Genomic DNA, 25,565 nt, shown 5'->3' with positions numbered 1-25,565 from the left:
CTAAATGAGAAAATGCACCCATTTCTTTAGCATTATAAATATCCCACACAATATCATTTGTTTCTGTTGTTTTTTTCCCTCTATTAAGCCACATAATCAGAGTTTCATTTTTTTCTGCACTATAAAATGTGCTAATATAATAAGAAAAGTTATCCCTAATAAAAACAATTATGTTCATTAATAAAACATACTGTGCTGAAGTGTATCTTGCAGAGATCTATTTCAGTCTTACAGGGCTGTCTATTATTTAGTTTTTATCCTCAGTGTTTTTGAGGTAGAAAAATATTTTAAACCTACTGTATGTCAAAATTGATTTTCTCGAAGGTATTTTCCCTTATACTTAAATAAATGTGTATTATGGTTTTATGGTGCTGGTTTATTTTCTCATTTTACTTATTTCTTCTCCTAAGCACAGGAAATTAAAAAAAAGAAAGACAGTTTCTCTAAAATCACCATATGGATGCAATTACCTTTGACTTCTCATAGTGAGCACCTCAAAGTCAAATGTTCTTCATTCTGCACACAGAGAAATCCATTAAATCATTATTGCTTCTACAGTTTCATAAGTCTCAGCACACTGCTATTCGATTTCTAAGTTTGTAGAAAAGGGCCCTGCTGTATTGAGTGCTAATGAGCTACTGTTTCCTTTGCATGCTAGGCAGTGTCCAAATACACATTAGACATGTTTTTCTCAAAACTTGAGTGATCTTGTTATCCACGAGTGGTTTTGCAATGATGTTTTTTAGCATGCAGAATGCTACAATGTAATTATGGGTCCATGCTGCTGTGGTACCCTGTCAACTGCTACAAATCCAGAGTGACTTATACAGTAACGATGCTGAAAATAAATATGTTAATTGATACCCTGAGAAACCAAGCAAAGCTGCTGCTACTGTTGACCATGAGTCTCCTGTCGGAGGCTGACACAGGCAGCGGCTAATTTGTACACACTGACCCACCCTGGCTGCAGCTGTATTGTCCAGCACACTTAATGAGCCGGGACACGGCTGCTTCACTTTCAAATAAAGCATCTTTATGCACAGCATGTAGAGAAAACAGGACTAAGCAGTCGTTCTGAACATAGGAACAAGTAATAGGTTTATTCCATGCTGAAAAGAAAGAATACAAAGTTTTGGCTGTGGAGCCTTCTGGAGCCTTCTTCAGGTGGGATCTGAACACACAGTTCTATCTCCTCAGTCATGAACAACACATTCGTCAATGACTGACCCTTTCAAGAAAACCACTAGGAGCCTACAGGCAGTGAAGAAATAAGGAGACAGAGAGAGTGTCTTTAATACTCCTAAGGGGCAATTTGTTGTCATTGTGTCATGTAAAATAAGTGGTTGATTTTTTTTTCTTCAAACAAAAGAAATTCCAGGTTGTTGTTTTTTTAGGAATAAATCGGAATCTACCAGAGATGGGAACTGCAGTACAGTGCTGTTCACCTCGTGCTCAACAACTGTGGCATCAGAAAAGACTGGAAACTGTGGGGACAAAGCCTGACAACCCAGTGGGATTTGGAGATGTTGGTATTCATGCCTCTGAACGTGTTGACATTAGACAGTGTTGAGGCCCTGGTCTGAGCCTCTGACTAGGATGTCCGGGTTGTTGTGATACGGAGGTTGGTTAAGCGTGAGCATGGGCGATGTGGGACTCCCTGTGTGAACCTGAGATGCTCACAGAGGAGGGGGCACAGCCGCTGTGATGGATGCTTCTGTGCTTTTGTTCTAAAAGCTCATAGCACAAAACACCGCAAAAGGCCAGAAGTTCAGAAGAAAGTTTAAAACTCAGAATACTGCACAACTCGAGACTTTGTGGCCTGCGCAGTCTGTCAGGACTGACATGAAATGCACCACTTCAGCCTCAGTAATCTCCATGCCAATCCTCACCAAACCCAAACACACCACAGGTCATGGCTGCTGTTCAAAACACTGGAGTGTGATTTCTGAGATGCTTTCATGACTTGTAGAAAGACAGTATGTGTCTTTCTGATTATTTTCTTGTCTAATTACTCTCCTTATATCAGTAGGACTTCAAACGCAACAAGCTTACACAATTCAATTCATTGGAAGACTGAAATAGCAAAGCACTTCTACCAATGGCATGCATTTATGAAAACTCTCTGAGACACATTAGGTCTTAAACAATTCTTGATTTATTTTTCTTTACAAATAGGAAAGATGTTTAAAAAAAGTGAGATGTAATATCTAAATAGATATGTAATCTTCTCTGGGATGTGGAATATTATTTAAAGAATAACTCTATTAGCTCTTTCCATCATACTGTACCATTCAACAGGAAACGATAAATACCTTAATGTCACAAATGGAGCTGCTTTCTTGTAATTGCCTGTAACAAAATGCATTAGAATGTGTTTTTCAACCTACACACCTGTTTTATGTACCTGAAAATAGCCCTTTGCCACCAGTAATGGATACTTATTAGCAAGCAAAGAAGGGAAGAGCAGGGTTTTATTTTTATGACACTGAACCCTTTTTCTACATTCAAGTGCATGAAATAGATAATACAGTACTTCAGTGCGTCGCGATGTGTGTAGGGGTTGATGGTGTTAGGTGGGAATGAATGGTCAGGTATTATAAATTAAGTGACTGACTTACCAACTTTGCAGTCACTGTACATTTCACTGTCAGGACATTTGCAGCAGCTTCACTTTTGTCAGAGGCATCCACACAACTAACAGCTAAGACCGGTGAGGCATTTACACAAATCTAGCAAATCTTTTCATCAAGTATACCACCAGAAACTATAGGCACTCCATCATATGTCTTGATCGGGTACATCAGATCAATAGTGTGTTTCTATATCTGTCCTCTTCGGTAAGGTTAATTAAGCATCTTGGCTCAAATGAGATAAATAATTACTTCTTGCCTTTCTGTTTACTGTGAAAATTAGGATGGCTGTCAGAAATAGCATTAGGTCATACTTCAACCACGCCAGCAGAAACAAAATCATTTTAAAAGCTGTATTTCGTACTCCAACAAAGCAATGTGACGTTAAAAAATAGCTATTTTGCAAGGAACACCTTTCAGGGGTAATGGCGTGTGTTAAGAGCATGCCGCTCATGAGAATACTGGAACGGTAGGGTAATCAGGTCTGGCCGACTCACAGAGGGGCCTGGAACGCTGGAAAGAGACTCCGATTCCACTTTCTGTGTGTAGACGTCCTGGGCTTCCATTTCACATACCAGCCAGCGGACAGTGTTCATGTGCTAGATGGTTGTTTTCAAACGTTTTACAATGCACTGGTAAGATCTTAGTTTGAAATCTGTACACGGTTCTGGTCACCACATTATAAAACAGAAATAATGCTGCTCAGGAATCAGTTCAAAGAAGAGCCACCAGAAACATCTCAGGGCTCAAAATGATGTCCCACACTGCTAGAGACAGGCTGAATGACGGTGAGGGGATACAAGTATTTAAAATCCTCAAAGATACGGACAACGTCAGCCCAGGAGATTTCTTCAGAAAAAAGGGTGAAACATGAACCAGAGGGCACAAGTAGGAACTAAGTGGAAATGCACATGAAACCATGAAGAGGGGGCAGTTCTTTAGTGAGGTTGTGGGAGTATTAAGCAAGCTGCCCAGCCATGCGGTTGAAGCTGATACCCCGGCATGTTTCAGGGTGAGCTCCTGGATCAATAACAAACAAGCTAGAGGGGGTGTTTGGCCTCCTCTCGTCTGTGACCTTCCTCAAGTTCTTAAACTTTCTTATTTTCCGTGGGTTACGGAATGTCAGAGTCATGAACCCTAAAGCTGACATCACTCTCTGTGACTTTTAATTTTGATTTCACACCTTTACATCCACCTAGTCAGCCACCTTTCCTTTGACAAAGTATATCAATTTTCTAACGTAATAAACCATCCAAACTTACATGATAATGGCCATTTTAAATCTGCCACCAAATGGTGTTCTAAAAATTATACTACTGCACTCCAGTGGTACCTACAACTTTTCATCACAACATACGTTTTCTACCATATCAGTTATATAACAGAATTACCAACCACCACACTGCACACCGAATGACCGCTCAGCAAATTTACCAAAATCATGTTTAATGTCACAGTAAGACATGGTTTCTCCTTTGCTTCAAAACATTGTTCATTCATGAAAATGTGAAGAATACAAAAACCGCAGATCTCCATATTCATTCTAAAAGCATACTGTGCCTGTTATGAAAAACCAATATGCAAACAAATTACTGTACATTTATGGTTTCTACAGTAATTTAACATTATAGGTTTATACCATGAGTAGGTTCCAAACTAGGAGATGGCATTTAACCCCTTATGCATGTTCCCATGATGGAGACACAGGCATCCACAGATCACAACCAGCCACACCCTGGAGGTTCCTAGAGATCTGGCTTTAATAACATGAGAAGCTTGTTCCAGACACACAGCTCACTTTGTTCCAAAAAAGAGCACTTGACCTTCACGTTCTTGTTTCACTGTTAAGAGTAAAGTAATCCTTTGAGTTGACTTTGTCAGGAGCTTTTAGGATCTTGAATACTTGTTTCAATCCTCCTCTCAAAACTGCACAAATACTGTATAATAAGCTTTAAAGGGTTTAAAACCTCTTAATGTGATATTGGCCCTACAGATCGTTACATTAATAATAACAAATCATTACTATAACTTCTTAGTCAGATCTGCATTCAGATCTTTCAGTATGTCAGCTAAAGTGACACGTGAGCCTTTACTGTCTCTGTCCCTATAGTTTGCATGTCAAATTTCTAGTTTGCAGCTCTGAATACTTTAACTGAACTTAACTGAGACTATTTGTGATGATTGGAGCATGCAATAGCTATTGTTATTAGTTTGATCAGATATGCAGTGGATGAAAGACAGAATTGTGTGAATAGGGCTTCACTGTGTTTAATAATCCCAACATAAAGATTAAGTGGAATAAATTTCCATTCTAACAGAATACAGGAACACAGTCACAGATGTGGCCTTCAATGCTGAATTGTTGTGCCTAAAGCTATCACATCTGTGTGCTGACAGAATGATTAGAACAGCCTTCAGGAAGTTGAAGAGTAATGCACCAATACAATACAGAAAGAAGGAAAATGTGATGCTTTCTGAAGTCTTAGAATTCCTGCTCACATTTCTGAAATGATTTCTGAGCTTCGTGAGTTTCCTGGAGTACTGTGAAAAGTCAACTCTGAGTATTTCTCTTAAATTATTTTTGGACAACACGTAAAGCATGAATCTGAGTGGATCACAGAGCTCCAAATCAAACCTACAGTACATACACTGTATACCTCAAGGAGATGGTTCCCTTCTGAGTCTGATGTGTTTAATTGGCAGGTCAGTCATGTACTGACGAATTGACAACTTATCGCACTGAACTGGCAACTTGCTGTTAGTGATGTGCTACAGCATAATGGGACAAACTGATCGGGGGGCATCACAGGAGTAGGTGGCCATTTTACAAAATGACAGTATGATGTCGACAACAGCAAAACACAAAAAAACATGTCGGTTTTCTCTTCCTCAAAGGAAAATGAGTTGACATGGAAAATCATAACTGAAAGCAATGAAAAGATTAGTCCTGGCAGTAACAAATATAGCCATATCTTCTTCTTACTTCTCACTGAAATGAATGCACAAGTTTCAGACAGGCAGATATGAGCCTGCACTGTGTAACAAGCTTAGTGTTAGCTGGCCTAGGGGTGTCCTGGGCCTTGCAGTGGCATCATTGAGAGATGCCCCACTCTTCTGAAAGGCACCGCAGAGATGGCAGACTCTCAAAGCACAAATGGCACAAGTCCTCTCTCTCTGCCTGCACAGAGGTTATAGTCCAGAACAAGCTCAGGCCCAGCCATGAGGCTATAGCTGGTCCCCTGGATTGTTGTTGGAAGTGGCGGACAGCAATCCTCATATCAATGAAGTACTCAGGCTAGAATGGGCTAGAATGGCCTCCTCTTATTCGTAAACTTTCTTCTGTTTTTCCTATGCTCTTACGTTTAACGTTTTTCACCTCAGCGGCTTGTTTAGAGCTGTACTCGTCAAACACAGGCACACAGCTTTCCGGCTTGTGGAATTCCAGGAGAGCAAGTTCCCGGTTCTTATCTCACGTTTAATGTTACAGTGCAGCCGGGTAACTCTAAACAGCTCCCTCTGGATGGTGACCTTTACTTAAATGTGATTCCGTCAATACGCCACATCTCTGCATATAAACTAGCGCTACCATCTGCTAATGGGTCATTTTAATTGCTCTCAAAGTGGTCATAAGAAGCAGCTGACCTTATGCTGATTGATTCATGCAGGCTAATCTAAGGCTTACAGGCCTAACTCAGATGGTACTACGGTTCTTCTTTTAGCTGATTTCGATCAGAACACTCAGAAAAATCAACTCTGTGCTGCTCCGTGCTTGTCAGCCTTAAAATCTCTGCGCAAGCCCTGTTGTCATACTGCATACAGGCTCCACACCAGACTGAGTGTGGCACAACACCAGCAGCCCAGCCTGGGAGTGAACAACAGCGCCATCTGTCGGAAGGGCTGGGCGCTTTGCTGGCAGGCCCTCTGGTACAAGCGTGCGAAATTCTTCCTTCCTGGTTGAATTATCCAAGCCTCTGCCATGCCCAGCAGTCCGATCTGACACTAAGACAGTAAGATAAATAAATCTTGGCCAACTAATTCTCCCCTTGGCTAACGCATTCTTATAGAGAATCCTTTCACAGAGCAGCGGCAGAACAGGGACTTTAAACGTCTGGAAACAATTCCAGAGTAATGAACAGACCCATCCATTTCAAATTCTGTTAGAAAAATTTTGTGAAATGTGATCAAAATAAATGCCACAATTTCTTTTTTACATTTGTCGCCTTTTCTGTTCAAAACCAAGCAGTTACAATACCAAGCTTTGTCTTATTTAAAGTTTGTACATCATCTTATCACTTTAACCTGTGTTATTTGTGGAAACACTTGTACAGTCCAAAATGCCAAATTAATTCATGTTATTAATAAATATGCAAATTCAGGAAAGCCCATCAGCATGCGCAAACGATTTTTGTCTCAAGAAAATGAAATGAAGTTAAATAATTGTACAATGAAGATTATGCATATACAGTATGTTTATACATCAACAAAATAGAATTAATCCATTTAACACTGTTCTATAGCTATCATTCTTTGTGTTCACATTTTCTTGTCTATATTCTATTCAGGTGCAGGCCCTGAGTGCACAGTATAACATTCATCAGTACAGAATTATCGGTTTTATCCTAACTGTGGGACAGGTTTGCAAATAATGAAGGAGAAACAATTTTTAAAAAGCTGTCACTGGAGGTTTTAGTGATTCCTGTGACCAGTACATTTGTTTTTACTGTGACCATTTAGAAATTAAATCCTGTCAGCCTCGTTGTTAGTGTGAACATAATTAGTACTGCGTAACCCTCAGAGGAAAGCCTTTGGCCATTATTGATCATTACTCTTCCCCTTATGAACGGAGATATCCTTGAGTGTCCCTGGTCTGTAAAACACCAGGTAACAAGGACTTAGGGGACAATGTGCCCTTTGGCTTGTTAAATCACTTGAGATCAAAGTTTTATTGATAGACATTCAGAAAATAGAGAATACTCTTGTATACTGTATGTTCTAGATTTTTCTTGAAGAGGCAGATATGTTTTGTGCTGTGAGACCAAACCCCAGAGTCTCAAATGTTCGGTCAGCAGGAAGCAAAACCCATAAAGGCCAATTCTCATCTGTCTCATCCTTTGTGACAGTCTCTAGAAATATGTTATATAGCTTTATCCTGATAGTGCAGTGTACTCTAACATCCTAAAATGATTCAATGTAACATAAGTGTACTGTATTTACAGACAGACCTAACAAAAATGCAAAGCTTTCTGTTAAGGTAAATCATAAAATAGAGAACCTAATTTGTTTTCATTCCCCAGACTGACTCGGGTGCATTGTTGACTCGTCATTTGCTTTTGAAACTTATGAGGATGGTTTTAAAATTGACTGAGGATTGAGGTTTTAATAAACGTAAGGGTGTAGAGTGCACATACTGTATATCGTCTTACAGGTAAAACTCAAAGGTTTTAGACAGTCAGACTCCCAAACAGCAAAGACACTGCATCACATACTGTATAGACAGAAACTGGATGTGCTGTGAAGTTTACTACACATCAGTGTAGTGATCGTGCACAAGAGGAATATACATGAACAGTGTCTTGAGATATATTGCTGGATTTAATTACATCATGTGAAACAAATGTCTAGGAATTTTATCATAAAATTGCTTTCAAAAGATATACAGTATTATATTATTATATTACTATTATATTATATTTGTATTATATTACACTTTTCATAATATCCCTTTCAGTTCTGTTCTATAGAGTATGACAAGCAAACTTGCAAAGTAATGCAAATACTACTACTAATAACAAGAAGGATAATGAGTCTGAGAACGAGAGGCTTTTCCATTTACCTCTTTGCTCTTTGTATCCCCCAGAAGTGTCTGGACTTCAGAATAAGAAACACAATTGCAGAATAACTCTTCTTTCACAAAAGAAAATTGGTTATAATCAGAGAATTCCCATCAACAGAAGAAAGGAAGTTGACATTATTCTCATACCAGGTTATCCTTCAGAGAGAAGTGTTTCTCTCTTCTCAAAGCAAAACAGGTCAGCTGCTAAATCAATAAACTCTGTCTTAACAAATAGAGAACAAATAAAGAAACACAGAGGCATGTCTGTGGGTCTGCCATTAAATAAACTCACACTGACAGTGACTCAAAACTCAAGAACAGACCACGAAACAGATGAGCTCTGAAGGGCCTATGGCCCAGAATTTCTCAACGAGTGTCAAGGCAGCAGTATTTAACCTTATAGATTCTTAAGACCTTATAGATTCTAACTACTATAGCGATTTAAAATGCCAGCAATACATTGGTATAAGGAAAACAGGCTGGTACAGCAACGTATCCATGGGCTTCTGAAAGCATCTTGCACCTCTCGCCCGGACAGGCTGTGAGTGCACTAACTGCCGGTGCTTAACAGGAGCTGACACCTGCCCTGTCTAATGATCCACAGATCCAGTTCCAGGCCTGGCCATGGATGACAGCAGCACATGGCCACAGCACTTCCAGGCCTCATAAAACATTACTCTGCATCTCTCCACATCAGAATGTATTCTTATTCCCTGAAAAATAATCATAAATTATACCTGCTCATCTCTATACCAAATTTAAATGATATTATTAATCACTCTGAAATACAAGTGTTCCTAGCTCGTGAAGGCTGTTTACTCTGATTTACTTTACAGCACTTCACTTTTTTTAATGCAAGGCCAATGATAGCCCTTGAGAAACACCAAGCGCAACTCAGATACTCTCAATATGAAAAAAAACAGCATTCAGTCCTAACCTTGCACACTGATACATGAAAACATGAGTAAAAACTGAAAGGTTTTTTAAGAATAAAATTCCCATAAATACATATGATAAATACCTGATGGTGTACAGGTATATTCAGTTTCATTTTGCTTTCTTTCCACTGCTGAGGAATATCCAAATGGAAAGAGTACAATGAATTGTTTAAAAAATAGTGAAAATAACCTAGGCGGCCACCAGTCCAAAACATAATGTAACAGCAATTAGGATTTTTAATGCACAATTTAATGTACAGTATATAGTTCTTAATTTTTCATTCTATGAGTGATACATGAATGTTAGGGAACATAACCTGTTTACCTGCAACATGGATCACCATTCGGGTATAGAAATCACATTGTACAATCAAGAGTTGTTTCAGACATACTAAGAACCTTTTATAGAAGCAAGTTGTTTATGGTTACCTGTTTATTTTTTAGATAATTAGATATTTGCACAAAGTGTGATGTATTTATATATCCAGCTTCACTTGTAAAATTCAAGCCTAAAATCTATGCTGTGACACAATATAACCATATAAGAAGTGTAACTGTTAGTACCACATAATTTCAAAACACCATTTGCTGTATTTCTGCAATATCTTCTCATAACATGATGCAATTTAATTTATTTAAAGTATCTGACGCTTGTATGCAAACAAGCGCACATTTTTATCAGAGATCCTTGTTCTAGGGTTCAACACCAGTGCCCCACAAAGTAATCGAATCTATTGCAGGACTTTCCTCTTCTAAAGCCAGAACTGAACCACCAGTCTGCACTGCTGTCTAACTTTTTAAATACTATCGCTGTACCACTGCACATGCTGATGGTGTCAACATCTACTGTATAGCTGGCCATATGCCAGTGATCTGCAAAATAAATTTGAACATTAAATTTAGAAACCACAATCTGAATTTTTCCTTCTAAAATTAGCTCCTTCTTGCTTTTGTGGGGATCTACTCAGAAGTTAACTGCTCAGAAGAATAAAACAGTCCATTTAGAAATTATAGGTGTGACAGCCTTTTAATAGCAAATATCTGCACAAAAAGACAGCATCACATGGCCTCCCAGGTGACAAGCCAATCGAACAGTTGAGAAGACGGAGAGCAGAATCCCTTTTACAGTAAACGAGTAAAGAAAAATGGATTGAGATCCTAAGCACTATATTAAGAAAACGTTAGCAGGGAATGAAAAAAAGGGAAGCTATTTTCTAATTCAATTGGGTCAATTGCACAGGGGGCTTTCCAACCTGGCATGGCAGCTGTCAAGAGACTGAATCTTCTCCGACTGCATTTTTATAGAGTGATTCTCCTGCAACCACTGGAATCACAGCGCTGGATCTAAATCGATTACCGGAAAGAAAGACACATAGCTCCCTGGCAGGATGATGTTAACACTCACACTGCTTTTTATTGAGGCTCAACGACTGCGCCAGCCATGGAAAACTGTGGTATTCTCGTGGGTTCTGAATTCCTTGCATCTTAGATTCTACCAAGAAAATGCAGGCATTTCCACTTGTCATGTAACAACTGCCACAGTGGGATAAAAGACTGAAATGTAATGGAACTCGCCAATAAACGCCAGCATTGTACCTGGAATATTATGTACAAAAATACATACTGTCACCTCTCTCAGCCATGGAACTCCAAACCTAACCAGAGACTTTCCAAAACACAATGCTTAACACAGCACGTGATCTTGAAAACATTTCCTCTTTTAAGACAAGTTTTGTGTTTGTTGATTACACAGGACTAAACCGTTCAATTGCAAAACATGCAGGAATGTGTACGCAAACAAGTGTCCGCTGACCAACTGCATAATAAAATATTCTGTAAATGAAAGAGCCGAGAGTGGTGCAGTGGTCTGGAGGCTGACAGTAGCTGGTTAAGGTCTCTGGCTGATCGGACAAGGCAGACACCAGGAAGTGAAGTCAATGGTTATGATAGATTGAAAGTGTACATTAGTTTAGTGTGCAAGGAATACATATTGACAATGTTTTCCAATTCAGTAACATACATTTCTTTATTTCCTTTTGAAACCTCAGACTTTAATAGTATTAATACAAGCAACTGAAAGCGTGTAGTTGTTCTCAACTCCTCGACATTCTTAACTGGAAGTGCATACAGTCATTACAGGTAATTTAAAATCTCCAGCTGTTCAGGAGTTGTAAAACAATTTAAGATAAAACAGCAAAAAATAAGACAAAAGGCCACTCCAGGAGCAGAGATGGTAAAATCCTACTGTGCGGATTTCGACGTCAGACACTTAGGTTACCGCTGTCCCTGTTTCTCTCCAAATTTGACCCAAAGACTGGTTTCCAAAAGCACAGTGCCGGTCCATCATGCCCCCAGTGTGGGCCCAGCACTGGCTCAGCCTGTCCAGATACAGAACACCTACGCCTCTGCCTCGTTCCCAGAGTCACCTCATGTCAGTGTCCACACTGAAGGAGCTCACCCTCTCCTCTGTACACAGCAGGGACAGTGCTGAGGAGTAACAGCGTATTTTACTTTATATTCCACTGGGGTCAGTGGAACTGAAGGAGGAACGCAAATCACTTGACTGTCGTCATCTAGGAGTAAATGGATAGGTTTTTTTTAGAATTCAGGGAATGAGCTGGTTTCTAAATTCGGTAAAGTCCTCTAGAGAGCTCTTAGTCATCTGTCCCGTGAAGTCTTCAGTTGTTGAGAGACTTTTGGACACCCTGGGTTGGCCTCATTATACACACTGAAGAGGGCCTTAGTGGTCAGCTGTGCGTTAGCGCCATGATCCCGCTCCTTCCGGCACTTTGGGTCAATCCAACTTACCGACAACAGCAGCACAGTAATTGCTGTTTCACAGCTAGAGGACTAGACCTCTTCAGCTGGCCATTTAAACCGCTTCTCCACTGGACACCTCTATGGATTATCCAGATAATTGTATCATTTTCCGAAAGGAAGGATGCAGTCTCTGAACACATCCTCTCGCCTCCTCCTCTGGCTCCTCTCACATTCACAAGTAAGAGTCTCGGCTTTACCTCTTTCATTGGCATCTGCTAACCTTCTGTCATCAGCAATTCACACTGCAATTATCCCACGCTTCTTCTACTAAAAGTTATATTTTTAGCTGTGAAGCACCTTTTATGTATGACTCGTTCTTAAACTGAATAAAACACAGCATGTATTTTTAAACAGACATTGCTTCAGCATTTATGTTACATCACACAGGCCCACAAACTGAATGTGATTTAAACCTATGCACAATATAACTGAATGTTGATCATTTTTGTCCATCACACACTACTCAGTTTATAAATTTTCCATCATTATATGCATCTGAAAACCAAATCCTAATTTCTCATTAAACACAAATGTGTGTAATAATTATATCATTACATAAATGTTACATAAATTCAGTGATGTTGCAGACCAGAGAGAAAAAGCAGTTATTTTGCTTTCATTAAAATTTTACAGATTTTCCTTAATATCTGACGGCTGAAGACAGTTTTATCATCATGCCTATTTTTGCTCGTTTGTCTCCAGGAGCAGAAAGTAGCTATAACGCCTACTTTTATTTGGACAATATTTCCCTGTTAAACATGGTTTTCAAGCTGTCTGTCTCAGCAGGCAACGCTGTGCCTCAGTCCTGTGGTTTTCAGGTGGTCGGTGTAGCAGCAAGTCTCAAACCAGGAGAGAGAATGCCAGTTCTAGAGAATGCCTAGGTAGAGGACATTAGCTAATTTGCTTACAACAGAGATGCAGCGTGCCAGACCTACGGTGTCCTTTTCAAACATCTGTTTGCACAGTTCTTTCGAGAGCTCCAAAAGATGGAATCCAAGCTACTCCCTGTTGTTCAAGGTCCTCTTCCTAAACGCTGTCTGCTGAGCTCAGCGAGAGCATATTAGGGAAAAACCTGTCAGACAGTTTGTGTTGCCAGCTCATTTTTCACAAAAGCACAGTGTACCATGTATGCCATGTATGATAACCACACAGGGGTAATGAAACACAGATGAAGTAAAAAATATACTTTAGAGCATTTGTTACATGCTACATTACTTACTTTAGAAAATTAATTAAAACCATTTCTATGTAGAAACTACATTACTCAAAACGACACAAGCTGTCTGCATTAATAACACCATTATTAACGGGTTAACTGTATAAATTCCTGGCAACTCCTGTTGTTTCCCTTGGATATCCCATTTAGAACAGAACACTTTTACATCAACTTAAAAGGAAAACTGTAATTAAATGAAAAAACTTCTTAAGGCTTTTCTTTTATAATGAATTACTTGAACCTGAAGCTAATGAGACTGTTTTGTAGTAGGCAGAAATTGAAGATTAGTGTTATCGGATAAATTATATGGTTAAATCTTTGACATTTCAGCTTCCTAAGCAAACACATGGAGGCAGTAGTTTTCAAATAAACTGGGATTCAAGGCAAATAGGCAGAAGAAAATTGGTTCATAGCAATTGATACACCGAAGGATCAGACAGCATCATTGGTATATTGTTAATCTTCCGCTTTTTAATTCCCTGTAATGTTGTGGGTGTTAAAATTACTCCTGAATTCTGTTGCCAAATGCTTTGCTTTGCTATTTATTTTCTGCCTTATAGCCTTTCGATCACACTTACTTTTTACACAGATTAAATATTTAGCTTGAACATACAGAGAATGGCAGTGAAATTAGTTTTTCTTTAAGGGGAAAAAAAGCTTTATTTGTTTAAATATAAATTAATGTAAGACACACTGTATAGTCTGACATAAGGAGCTAACACAATAAAGAAATTAGGATTGATTTTGTTTAATCAGAATTGTGAAATTATTTTTAACTCCAAAACTTGACTTCCTTTTTGAATCCCTCCACAAAACAAAGCAAACAAGGTTCCTCTGAGACATTTACGTAGAACTTGCTAACTACTGTACATTACAAGATACTTTTAAGTCTCTATGCAGACGTTTTCTTGTCCTATTCTTTAGAAAGTCTACAGGAAAGGCAAATCTGAAAAAAGAACATTTTTTGCTGTACACAACTGAAAACGCAGGGCATTTCAGACAATGCACCATGGCTATATTTTTTTCTTACGACCTGAAGAAGGATAGTTTATCCTGAAACAAGTGATTTTGAACAACTTTAACCCTGTGTGCAGCATAAAAACCTAACTTCCTTTTTCTGTCATTTATTTGTGCACTACAGTTTAACCTACTACGTATGATTACGTATTATGGAAATGAATATTAATTAGCTCGTCAGTTCATAACACTGAAAGTCAGAACCATCTAAAAAGACTCAGATTTTGCATTTTGCATATACTGTATACTGTAATGCCGCAAACAACATTTTCACCCTTATTCTCATCAGTGTGACACACAGTATCACACCTATTTCACTGCTCTAAGTCAGCTATGTCAAGTGACGAGTTCATGTGTAACATGAGTTTGCATACATATAGAATATTGTATATATACAGTGTATATATAGTACAGAGCAAAATTAACTAAACTGCGATGTAGAGACAGTGCTTGTTAGTAATGCCCAAATGTCCCACAAAGAATTTCTCTTATGCTACTGTCATTTTTGCTTTACTTTCTATATTGCCTATGGCTGATATATACAGTACAGTGCTTTGCAAACGTTTTCAGACGCTTACTATTTTGTCCCATGTTGTGAGATTACAAAATGATGCAGACACGTTTTTTTACTTCAGAATTTAACGGCAGAATTCAAGTCAGGACTTTGACTTTTGACTGGGCCACTTAAGGACATTCACTTTCTTATTCTTCTGCCACTCTGCCACTGGATCATTTCCCTGCTGAACGGTTCTAGCAGACTGAAACAGGCTTTCCTCTAGTATTTGCCCATTCTTGGTTCCTCCTATTTTTCCTTCCATAAAAAAAAGCTTTCCAGTCCCTGCTGAGCAGAGGCATCGCTACAGCATGAGCTCTACATCTGCCAGCACCATGCCTGACTGCAGGGATGATGCTGACTGGGTGATGCGCTGGGTTGGGTTTGCTTCACATGTGGCACTTTGCGATTACTCCAGAAAGATCCAGTTTCGTCTCATCTGACCCCTATCTCTCATGCTGCATGTTGGCAGAATGCTTAAATGCTTTGCTGTGAACTCCGTGCAGGATATGAGATGGGTTTTCCACCCTGTGGAGTTATCAAGATCTTACTGACTGTCGATGTCTGTAGCTCTTTCAGTCTGGTCAATTGCTTGGCAGGAGCCCCCACACTCACCATTTCCCTCCTTTTCCAGCTTACAGGTTTGGAGGAGCAGCCTGATCGAGGCTCTGTCTGAGTGCTGTGATGCATCTTCCATTTCTCAATGACTGTGTAGACTCAGCTCAGAAGGGAATATTCTTGAGACTTCAAATTTTTGTATGTTTCCCTTGAACTGTGTTTTTCAAAGAATTTATCCCTGAATGACTTTGAAAGATCCTTAGTCTTCATGCCTGAGTTTTTAATCTTGATGTAAATCATTTTGTGATTCAGGATTAATCACAAAATATATATAACATTATAAAATAAGAGTGTTATAACATGCATATTGCATCTATCCATAGGATACTATGTGCACAATATCCCAGTTATCAAAAGACGGATATTCTAAATGTAACATGAGATTGGTTAAAGAATACTGTTCCACTGTAGACAACATTTCAGTGATGAATTACTGTTTTGAAGGAGAGAGTTCTAAATGTTGGTCAGCTTGTCTGAATACTGTTGCAGACTGCAATTAATGGCTTTGGTATCTGGGAAGGAAATAAGGTCTTGATGTTTATGTTATCCAGAAAAGGGATTATCAGATGAGCTGCACTCAGACGAACAGAAGGCACAGCCTAATTAACCGTGAGCCAGCAAGCAAATCTAACAGACATAAAAAAAAAGTTTAGAAAATGGCACTACTTCATAAAAGCATAGTGTAAAAATGTGAGAGCTTTGTGCATTAATCCACACATTCCAATCATGTCTAAAATTATAATACTCGGGCTAGAGTTACAACTAACAACTGTGGATTTTACATTTGAATGGCGTTTGCCTTAACACTACATCTGTATCAAGGTGCCATGCTGTATCTGTGATCTCTGTTCACTTCTAAGGGGCAGTCCTGAAGAGATCAATGTACAGTGTACACGAAACACTATAAGCAATGACATTTCCAGCATCACAAACAACAGGTGCTAGAAATGAAAGGCTTATCACTTTTTATTATCCAATATAACATAATTACATGAAGAGATGGATTATTTATCAAGGATTCCAGTGGACCACACACCTCCAGAAATGACTGGCTCCTTTCACTAGCTGGATCTAAAGGTACATTGCTGAGCCTCTTGTAACAGAGATAAGCAGCTTGTGCATGACAAGCAGTACTCACTCCTGACAGCCTTCTGACTGGCTTTCTCAAGAGTACAAGCAGAAGGCCAAGAAGACTCTTATATTTCCAAGTCAGAATCTGGCGTGAGGATGGATCACCCTCACGATGCCTTGACAAGTCTGTTTGTTCTAAAAAAGAATGAATAGAACAGAGCAAGTTCTATTCAATCTGTCCACGAAAATATGAAACCCAGTATAATTTCCTTGGTACTGTATATAACAGCAAGAAGAATAAGAATAGGAAAACCATTAACACTTTACAAGAAGTCCTAAAATTGATTATAAGTTATAGTTTATTAGACATGAAATAAAGTATATCATTCACACGCTCAAATAATTGTCTGTGAATGTACAATTAATATTAATGGGAGATCTGCTTTAAAAAACACTCAAAGTGTCATAAGCACTTTTTATATCACACAAGCTCCAGCACAAATTCAGAAGTTAATTATATACTCTCTCAAACATGATTGAATTAAAATGATCAATTATTTAAGTGACAAAAGAAATTTATTAACTCCCGTTTTAAAGTCATTTACTTTCCAATCAACACCTTCAAATGTGAATGACGAGCCTCCAGGCTGCCTTGGAAGACAGTGATCTGTTTTGATACTGAAGTTTATTAAAGCTGTGCCCCACTACTGAGATTTTGTAGATAATTTATTCTAAGCACAATCCAACTGACAGGTTTATCTTCTGTAACTCTGGTAATTTCCCTCATTCACATAGTCTTTTGTCCTTTTACTATGATCTGCAAATTAGTAATTAAAAATGTATTAAACATTTTTGAAAGGATTAATGCTCTGCAATAACAGTGGAGATAATGCTCCATTTCTCTAAAAGAAATAAATATTACATCTGACTTTGTGCTATGAGAAAACAACAATTACTGTAGCTTTCTTTCAATATAAATGATTTGTAAGATACTATATATCGAACGATCTTTGGAAATCGGATATTGGACACTAGTTCTGATCAATCACAAATACAATAAATGCTTATTTTCCAATTTGTATTTCATTTTATTATTCCACTCCTCATATTTTAAAATATGCCACTTTACCGGGGAAAACTGTCTTTTTTAGAAACTAGTGCATTTTCCTAACGCAAGGGTTGGCTTCGGATAAATTGGTAAGGTCTCTGTTAGAAACAGATTCATTCCTGCGAAAGCAAAGCTAAATCAGCTGAAGTCGTTGCAATCTATAACAACGGTCAGATCGCAAAAAGACGCACTCGATGATAAGGGACGTCAGAAACAGACGCCGGGTCACAAGCACAACAGGGGTAAGCCTGGATCGACGACAAGAGAGTGAGATGGATGTTCTGCTGGACAGATACGGCTTTTCTGATGAGACGGCATGTAAAGAAATGGTGCGACAGAAGAACAACAAGCTGAAGCAGAAATGAGCTCACCCTGGGGAGCGTAGTGCTCTAACATAGCAGCTTGTGTTTGCTCTCATTTGTGCTGTTGGGCGTTTCACTAGAGCCACCTGACTGACGCGTCTTGCTCTAGGTTTCTAAACAAGCAAGTCCTTCTTAGCAAAATTAGTTCTTAAAATAATCATCGAAACATTAACGTTTATAATTTAAAGATCATTTCACTTTAAGATATACATGCATTTATGTTTATATATTTATATTTGATCTGTTTTCTGTGTATGTTTTTAGTAGCAACTCCCAACCACATGCTAGCATACCCGACCATTGTACACGCGCTGAACTTCTTAATGGTGCCTTTGCATGAATGTGGAAAACAAAATGAAATAATCTCACTGTGAATCTGCCAGATTTTCTTTTCCTGTAAGTAAAATGGTGCAAAAATAAAGTCTTTACCCCCAGAATGCAATCGTTCTGTGTCTTGATGTCCTGTTAAAGCAGAGTTTCTTTTATAGAGTACCGGGAACGCTGCCTCACAAACCACAGCAGATCAATAAGAGCCCATCAGCTTCCCGACCACAAACAACAGGTCTAGGGGCCTCGTGTTGAAAAGACTCGTTTCCATTGGCGTGAAATCAATGTCTCTCGCCCCGTCTGACACTCCCAGCCCAGGAGAGGGGTGGGGGGTGAAGGACGCTAGCTGTTCCTGCTGCTGACGGGGCCTGGACTCTGGAAACACTGTGCTTTTCCCACACCTGAACTTCTCTCCCGGCTTTCGATACGGTGCTGCCGCAGGGCGTCTTAGACGTTATGCGCCCGGGCCATCACGCCCTGGGGCTGGGCACTGGGTACAGGTGTTCGAAGAGGATACAAAGAAATCAAAAGCCGAGTCCAGACGCCACCCTCAAGCGGCAGCAGCTCTTGAGCCGTTATTCACTGAGCCCACAGGAAGTACAGCGTATTGAAGGGGGTGTCCCTGTGCGGACTCCTTGCCGGGGTAGGGTTACCGATCGTGTCCTGGTCAGGTTTCTACTGTGTTGTCGGAATCTTCCTGGTCTTCCTGAATGATTCGCCGAACACAACGAAACTACTAATTGTAATAATATGTAAAAAAAAATTGCACGGGATATAAATTGCGATTCAAATAAAAAAGCTGTTTTCATTCCTTTAAAGGGGAACATCAGCTGCTGTATTGCTACACATCTCAAGTATCAATTCGAACATTCACGCTCAGGTGATCAGTTCTCAGAAAGTTGAAATAATGAGCCGCAAACTATCTATCTTCTGTACCTTCTAAGAATACCACAAAGTTAATTATCATTCTACCACACTTGCAATTTTAGTGATGTTTCTAAAACAAAGCTGCTTTGTCTTTGGAAACGAGTAAAATAATCAGCTATCTGTAAAGCTAGCACTCTCTTCTTATAGTTCTGGACTTGTCTATCTGCAGTAAACACTGTCTTTTGTACCTAGACGTTGTTGTGTTTTCTTTTTTCACTTTTCAGCAGGGAATGAACCTATTGTTCCATCTAGAGATGAAGTCTATTCGTTTTTTTATTTTTTTACAGGGTTGGTTCTTGTATTTGATAAATGTTTGTCTAAATGTTTTTTGTATACTTCTTGCAACGTGCTGATTCAATGGGAATCGGTCTGTCTAATCTGATCTACAGCATCAGGCCCCCAGTCATTCAGAGCACTCAGGTACACTTGGTCATGTGATGTCAGGTGTGCTCCTCCCCCCAGTCATTTCTACAGTCAGAGACAGGATGGAGAGGATAAACACTTATAGTAGGTTGCATTTAGGAAGGTGGTTACTCCGGTTTTGTGGTCTTTTAGCGGAGTCTGTCTACGGGCACGTACTGTATGTCTGGACCCAGGTGCTGCTTCTCCAGCCGTGTAATTCCTGCCCCACGGAAGCAGGACCTGTTCCTTTCATGTGGAAGCCATCCTCTGTGACCGCAGGCACATCCCACAGCACAGCAAGACGGAGCCTTCTGCTCCGTCCACACGGACAGCACGAGCGCTGCTGGCTACCGCAAGCAACTCTCACATTTGGGCAAAAAACAATGTATTTCAGAGCTGTGCTTCCCATCGGTGAACTGAGCAATCTGTTCTGTACGGCACTGCATTCTAACATCATTCTAACCCTCACATATAGAGGGTTTTTTTTCTTCAGTTTTTTAATCGTATTCTTTTTGAAGTGATAACATCAGCCTTGAATGTCATTTGCTTAAAGACTGTATTCACAGGGCTGTGTTAATCACAAGCGTCTTTATTGCTTGACTATTAAAACTTAATGCTCATCTCAGAGTGAATGCATGGCTTCTATGGCATATAAATCAATAAGTATTACCAAATTTACAGCACTGCTAAAAAATCAATAAAAATAAGTCTACAAGCAGCTTTTGTCAGTATTGCCCTTTGGAGCAGTGGATTTCTATTCGGCGTCACAGAGTGGATTAAACATTGAGATGAACCGAAATCATGCTAGCTGTACATGTTTATAGTTTTCAAGTCATTTTCACTTTTTTGAAGTCTGCACAAAGATTAAAAAAAAAATATGAGCTCATTTTGCCAAGAGATAAACATTATCAGTCTCAATGGCATGATACAGTCTGATGATAAAAGCCAGAAACTGGAAATCGTACTCAAAATTGAAGTTATCTTCAGGATGTCTGAACTGTTGTTTCTAATATGGATTCTGGTTTTTGCTGGATCCTCAGGGGAAAAAACATGCAATCATTCACAGTAATTCATAATGAATTAAGAATATAATAAAAAAAACATTCCGTAAACATCTTTAAAACCATCCTTCTTTCATTTTTCATTTACATGAAAAACTTGCAAAGCCATCAGTCACATTTTGAAATTAAACAGTTCTGTAAAGAAAACTGTGAAAGGAAGAGGCATGCGAAGACTGTGACCTGAAACAAACACACTCTTTCACATCTACAAAACTTTACCAATGTGTTGTACACTGCATTTGTGCAGTGCAATAAATATGGCATTTCTAATACTGTAGTATACGCAGGTGAGCCAGCAGGGAGCCACTTGTCCTGTGATGTTTTCAAAACTTGCTGAGACACAAGGCGGCTCTAATGTGCCGTAATCTTCCTGGGAAAAGCTGCGTCTTACTCAGCATCGTGTGCAAAAACCATAATCAAATGCCAAGGAAAACAAAACAATGAAAGAAATCAAGAATCAAGGAAGAACGCTTCAATTTTATCATCGGCACACAGAGAGAGAGAGAGAGAGAGAGAGAGAGAGATCCTCCAAATTGAAATAAACAGGTTTATTAAATTAGCATTCCCACGAAGCGTGCAGAGGCTGATAAATGAGCAGTACTGTACGTACCTAATGCTGCTCATACTGCCGGTCTCAGAGCCGAGCTTGCATCGCTCCAGTTGGCTGGCAACAATCTGTCGCTCTGCTTCCAGCTCCCGCGTCAGTCTCTCAAACTGCAGCTCCTGCGGAACAGGCACAGAGTCAGCCCCACGCCGCGCTCTCACCTGAGCCAGAACGCCCTTACGGCTCGTCCTTTGGGCAGGCGAAAACAGACAAGAGACGACCCCCATCATCGCCGAACAGCGCAAGTATCGCACTATAAAGTTCTCGCGCTTCTGGGAGTTACAGTACGAAAGATTTCATGATGGTTTTGGCTCCTGGAACACTGTGCCAGACTGTGCAGAGCTATCTGTTACATTTATAATAAAACACAGACATATTCACTGTCAAGAATAAGCATAACCGCTAAAAAAGGAGTATACAGTATATTCAGAATAACAATACTGTTATACTGAATGGGAGGACAGTTTCTGTGATTCAGAATCATAATAATAATTCCTTTGAAACGACATAGTGCTATTTATCCCAAAGAGTCATACGAGCAATCCCATTCAATTGTACAACACTGGAACAAACTCCAAAAGATTCCAATCTTCATTTCACTTCAAGAAAAACCAATGCAGTCAAAAGTGAACACTTCTATTGCAGATGGTTATACGGTTCCTTCACAAAGAGCTGGAAAGATTGGTTGAGTGCAGTGCTACGCGTCTGTTTTTCACCGGTTATCCTGTCACTTAAAGGACTCTTCATGGCTTCAATAAAGAAGCCAATGAATTGTCATTATTGGGTATCACTATCCCTAAATGTGAAAAACTTCCCTAAATGCAACAAAATCAAGGCTTTGCCGCAATATGTCAGAAAAGAGTAGTGTTAAGTGCTCAAGGCTTGTAACTGAAAAGCTGTGGGTTCAAATTTTGGGTGGAGAAGCGCTGTTGTTCTCGTGGACAAGGTATTTACACAGAAGATTAACCCAGCACAAAGCCCAGCTTTCAATCAAATCATCAGGCAGCTACCTCATCTGAATTATAACACACACAACACTGCGTTAGGGTGCCTGTCAGAAAAGAAGATACTGCTCTTCCAAGGAGAAACGTCAAGATTCTCCATCACGTTATTCCGTCATGAAGAGAACACTGGCGCTTTTCAGCTGCGTGGAAATTTTTCGATCTCTCCTATATTAATGTGGCATGATTTTTAACAAAAATGACTGCATGGGCATCGTGTTAGGAAAACCTGTGATTGCGCAACTGATGCTGCTGAACATCAACAGATTAAAAATATACAGCGATGTATTATCGACAGTTTCCAAAAAACAAATCACCTCCCCACCATACAGCTCCTGCTGTTGAACCGCAGCTCCTCAAACCACTCTCCTGCCTTGTGCTGCTGTAGAGGCATTTCCCTTGGCCAGCACACACCACCCTGACCAAGCTGACCAAACTCCCTGTTTCACCCGAAACGCAGTTTGGCTTGTCACCTGTTGGCTCCGTTGCAAGGGTGTGCTGTGGGACACAGCTCTCCAAATTTGTGTAAGACCTCAAAAACTTTCTAACCTTTATCAAGGACAAATTTAATTAAGGGCCTAATGAAAGCAAAATGTGCTTTCATTTGCCTGAAATTACTGCAATGCAAAATCTCATTGAACATGGTTTTCAGACACCAGTGTACCAAGACAGGGTGAGTAATTTGCACTGCTATGGCTGGCAGGACACCACTTTTCAAATCCGAAAGCCACAAGTAGAATTTATCCTTGAATCTTTTCATGTGAAGTTTTCACAGCAGCACACCTTCATATCTGTTGCCTGCACTGTTTTTTCTCAGTTCGGCCAAAGCATGCCAATTGTATCTACAGAGGAACCCCGTTATGCTCTAGGACGAAGCCCTCAGTTTTCAGTGCCGGGAATCCACAGGTGCACACATATGTCAGCGAACCCAGTGCAGAATAGGCTCCATCACACATACAGTATGCCCCCAGTCATGAAAGACTGTTGAATAATTCCATTACGGGAATTAGCCACTTGTGTGCTGGTTTTGTTTGTCATATTGTTGTTTTAGTTATTTAGAAACATGACAGCGCTGCCAGGTCAGACTGCAGCTCTCTATATCTCTGCTGTTTTTTGAAGATCAACATGACAGTGAAATTATGGTTTTATGGGAGTAACAAAGGGAATTAACACAGCCCATGAGACAAAGATTACATCAGCAACAGATATTTCCCTCTGTACTGAGAATATGATTTAGCCTAATGGGCTAAACTAATGGTTCTTTACTATTGAACTACAGATACTATTCTTTACTATTGAGAAGTATCTCATACAGTAAATACCAGCTTGATGAAGTCACTGTGTTTTATAACAACAGATACGTATTAAAACCACACTTTTATTAACAAAATATATAATTATAATGAGTAAAAGAGCAGATCTTGCTATGATATTAGTACTGTAGGTCTTCAAGATCTTTTTTTGTATGTATCGATTCAAGATATACAGTACAGTAAGCATACTGTATAGATATGCTGCCTGGATAAATATACACACCCTGTGTACATATTCTACTACATCTCTGATGCACCTCACAAATCTATAAGAATAAAACTCAGCTTTTTCCTATTTATCTCGAAATAATGAGAGGTATTCATTTCAAAACTAGAACCATTGGATGAGTTACTTGTTCATTGGGCAATTTGAGAAGTTTAAACAGGCAGTAATTAAGAAAACACACTTCAGAATCTATTCATAAGGTCAGAAAATATACCATATGCAATGTCTAATGGATTCACAGATATTCCTCCATGCGGAATTGTACACATGGTTACATCTGGAATTCACTCATCTGAATCCTCTTTTTTTCTGAATCTCCACAGGAAGACCACTACCCAGATACCCTATGTTAGGTTGCTGCTAAGAAAAATACTCGTACTCACAGAGCCCATACACAGAAGCAGGCCAGAAACAAAAGAGAGTGTGAGCTATAACTTTTTATAGATTCAGTAATACCGCATTTTAAAACTTGAAAACTGATGTTAAGTAAATAAATAGATTTTATGAGATATTGATTATTTGAAAGAATTGTGAAGTTCTTAGTTCCAACCTATACAGTATAAGGAGACTAACAGCACTTAAAGTGTTTATCCAGCGGTCAGGGTTTTGGATTTGTAAGTGGATTCAAATGCCAGGTGAGACACTGCTGTTGTATCCTTGAGCAAGGTGCTTCACCTGAATTGCTCCATTAAGATACCCAGCTGTACACATGGGTGCTCATGTAAGTTGCTTTGGATAACAGTGTCAGTCAATTAAAATGGCAAAAAACAATAAGAATGCTATTGACAACGTGCCTCTGAAAATGGGCTTGGAGGGTCTGACTATGCTTCTAAGTACCGGGCTACCAGGAGTCGGGTGGGAATCACTTTCTTTGCAGCTGGCCTTGACACACTTGGATCTCACTAGACCCTCATTTTCGTTTTGTCGCAAACAACAGTGAAGAACCCGAAGGAAGAATAGCAGCTTAAACATGTCCAGAATTTAAAATTCTTAGAATTAAAAACACTCGGTCACTTTTACCCACAGAGGGAATTTAAAAAGAGAGGGAGCCCCTCTGAGTTTTGTTTTTTCCCTATTTTAGAACTGGTGAAAAAAGCTTCCTAGTTTTTGGAAATGAAAAGAAAATTCAGGTCATTTGAGAGCATACTTTTGGTGGGGTTTGTTTCAAATATCCACAGGTTTTATATAATTCTCTCTCAACATGTTTGAACTAAAGTTTTGTTCAAGGTGGCTGAGAAGATCTCAAGATTTCTTCTTGCATGATTGTAATGAGGCTGAATACAACTTTGCCAAAATACTGGCAAACAGAAACTGTCTGTAAGAAATGGAAGCTCATGAAATAGGACACAGACCAGTTCAAAGGACAACACTCACTGAACAGGAGTAGTCAGAAAGCAGCCGCATATTTAAAAAACATTAATAAAACAGGAAAGTGAGTCTTGATTCGATGGTTCTTAGATTGATTTTTTGATGATGTCCTGTGAAAAAAAAACACATTTTTCTTGTTTCTGTCGGCTGTGACTGAATAAGGTTTACAG

At 39.4% G+C, this 25,565-nt stretch overlaps 1 protein-coding gene across 1 annotated transcript in view; it reads right to left on the bottom strand.

Annotated features, from left to right (window-relative positions):
- The window catches only part of LOC148833189 (catenin delta-2-like), a 313,017-nt gene that overhangs the window by 190,067 nt on the left and 97,385 nt on the right, over nucleotides 1-25,565 (bottom strand). Inside the window, exon 3 of the mRNA XM_088918834.1 lies at nucleotides 21,494-21,606. Within this exon, the coding sequence (XP_088774960.1) occupies nucleotides 21,494-21,606 (113 nt within the window). The remainder of the gene's footprint in view (nucleotides 1-21,493; nucleotides 21,607-25,565) is intronic.

Source organism: Atractosteus spatula, chromosome 6 (assembly GCF_055471065.1).
Source record: "Atractosteus spatula isolate fAtrSpa1 chromosome 6, fAtrSpa1.hap1, whole genome shotgun sequence".
Lineage (NCBI taxonomy): Eukaryota > Metazoa > Chordata > Actinopteri > Semionotiformes > Lepisosteidae > Atractosteus > Atractosteus spatula.
Note: the sequence above shows the minus strand (reverse complement) of the source record. Positions and strands in the feature narration are given on the sequence as shown.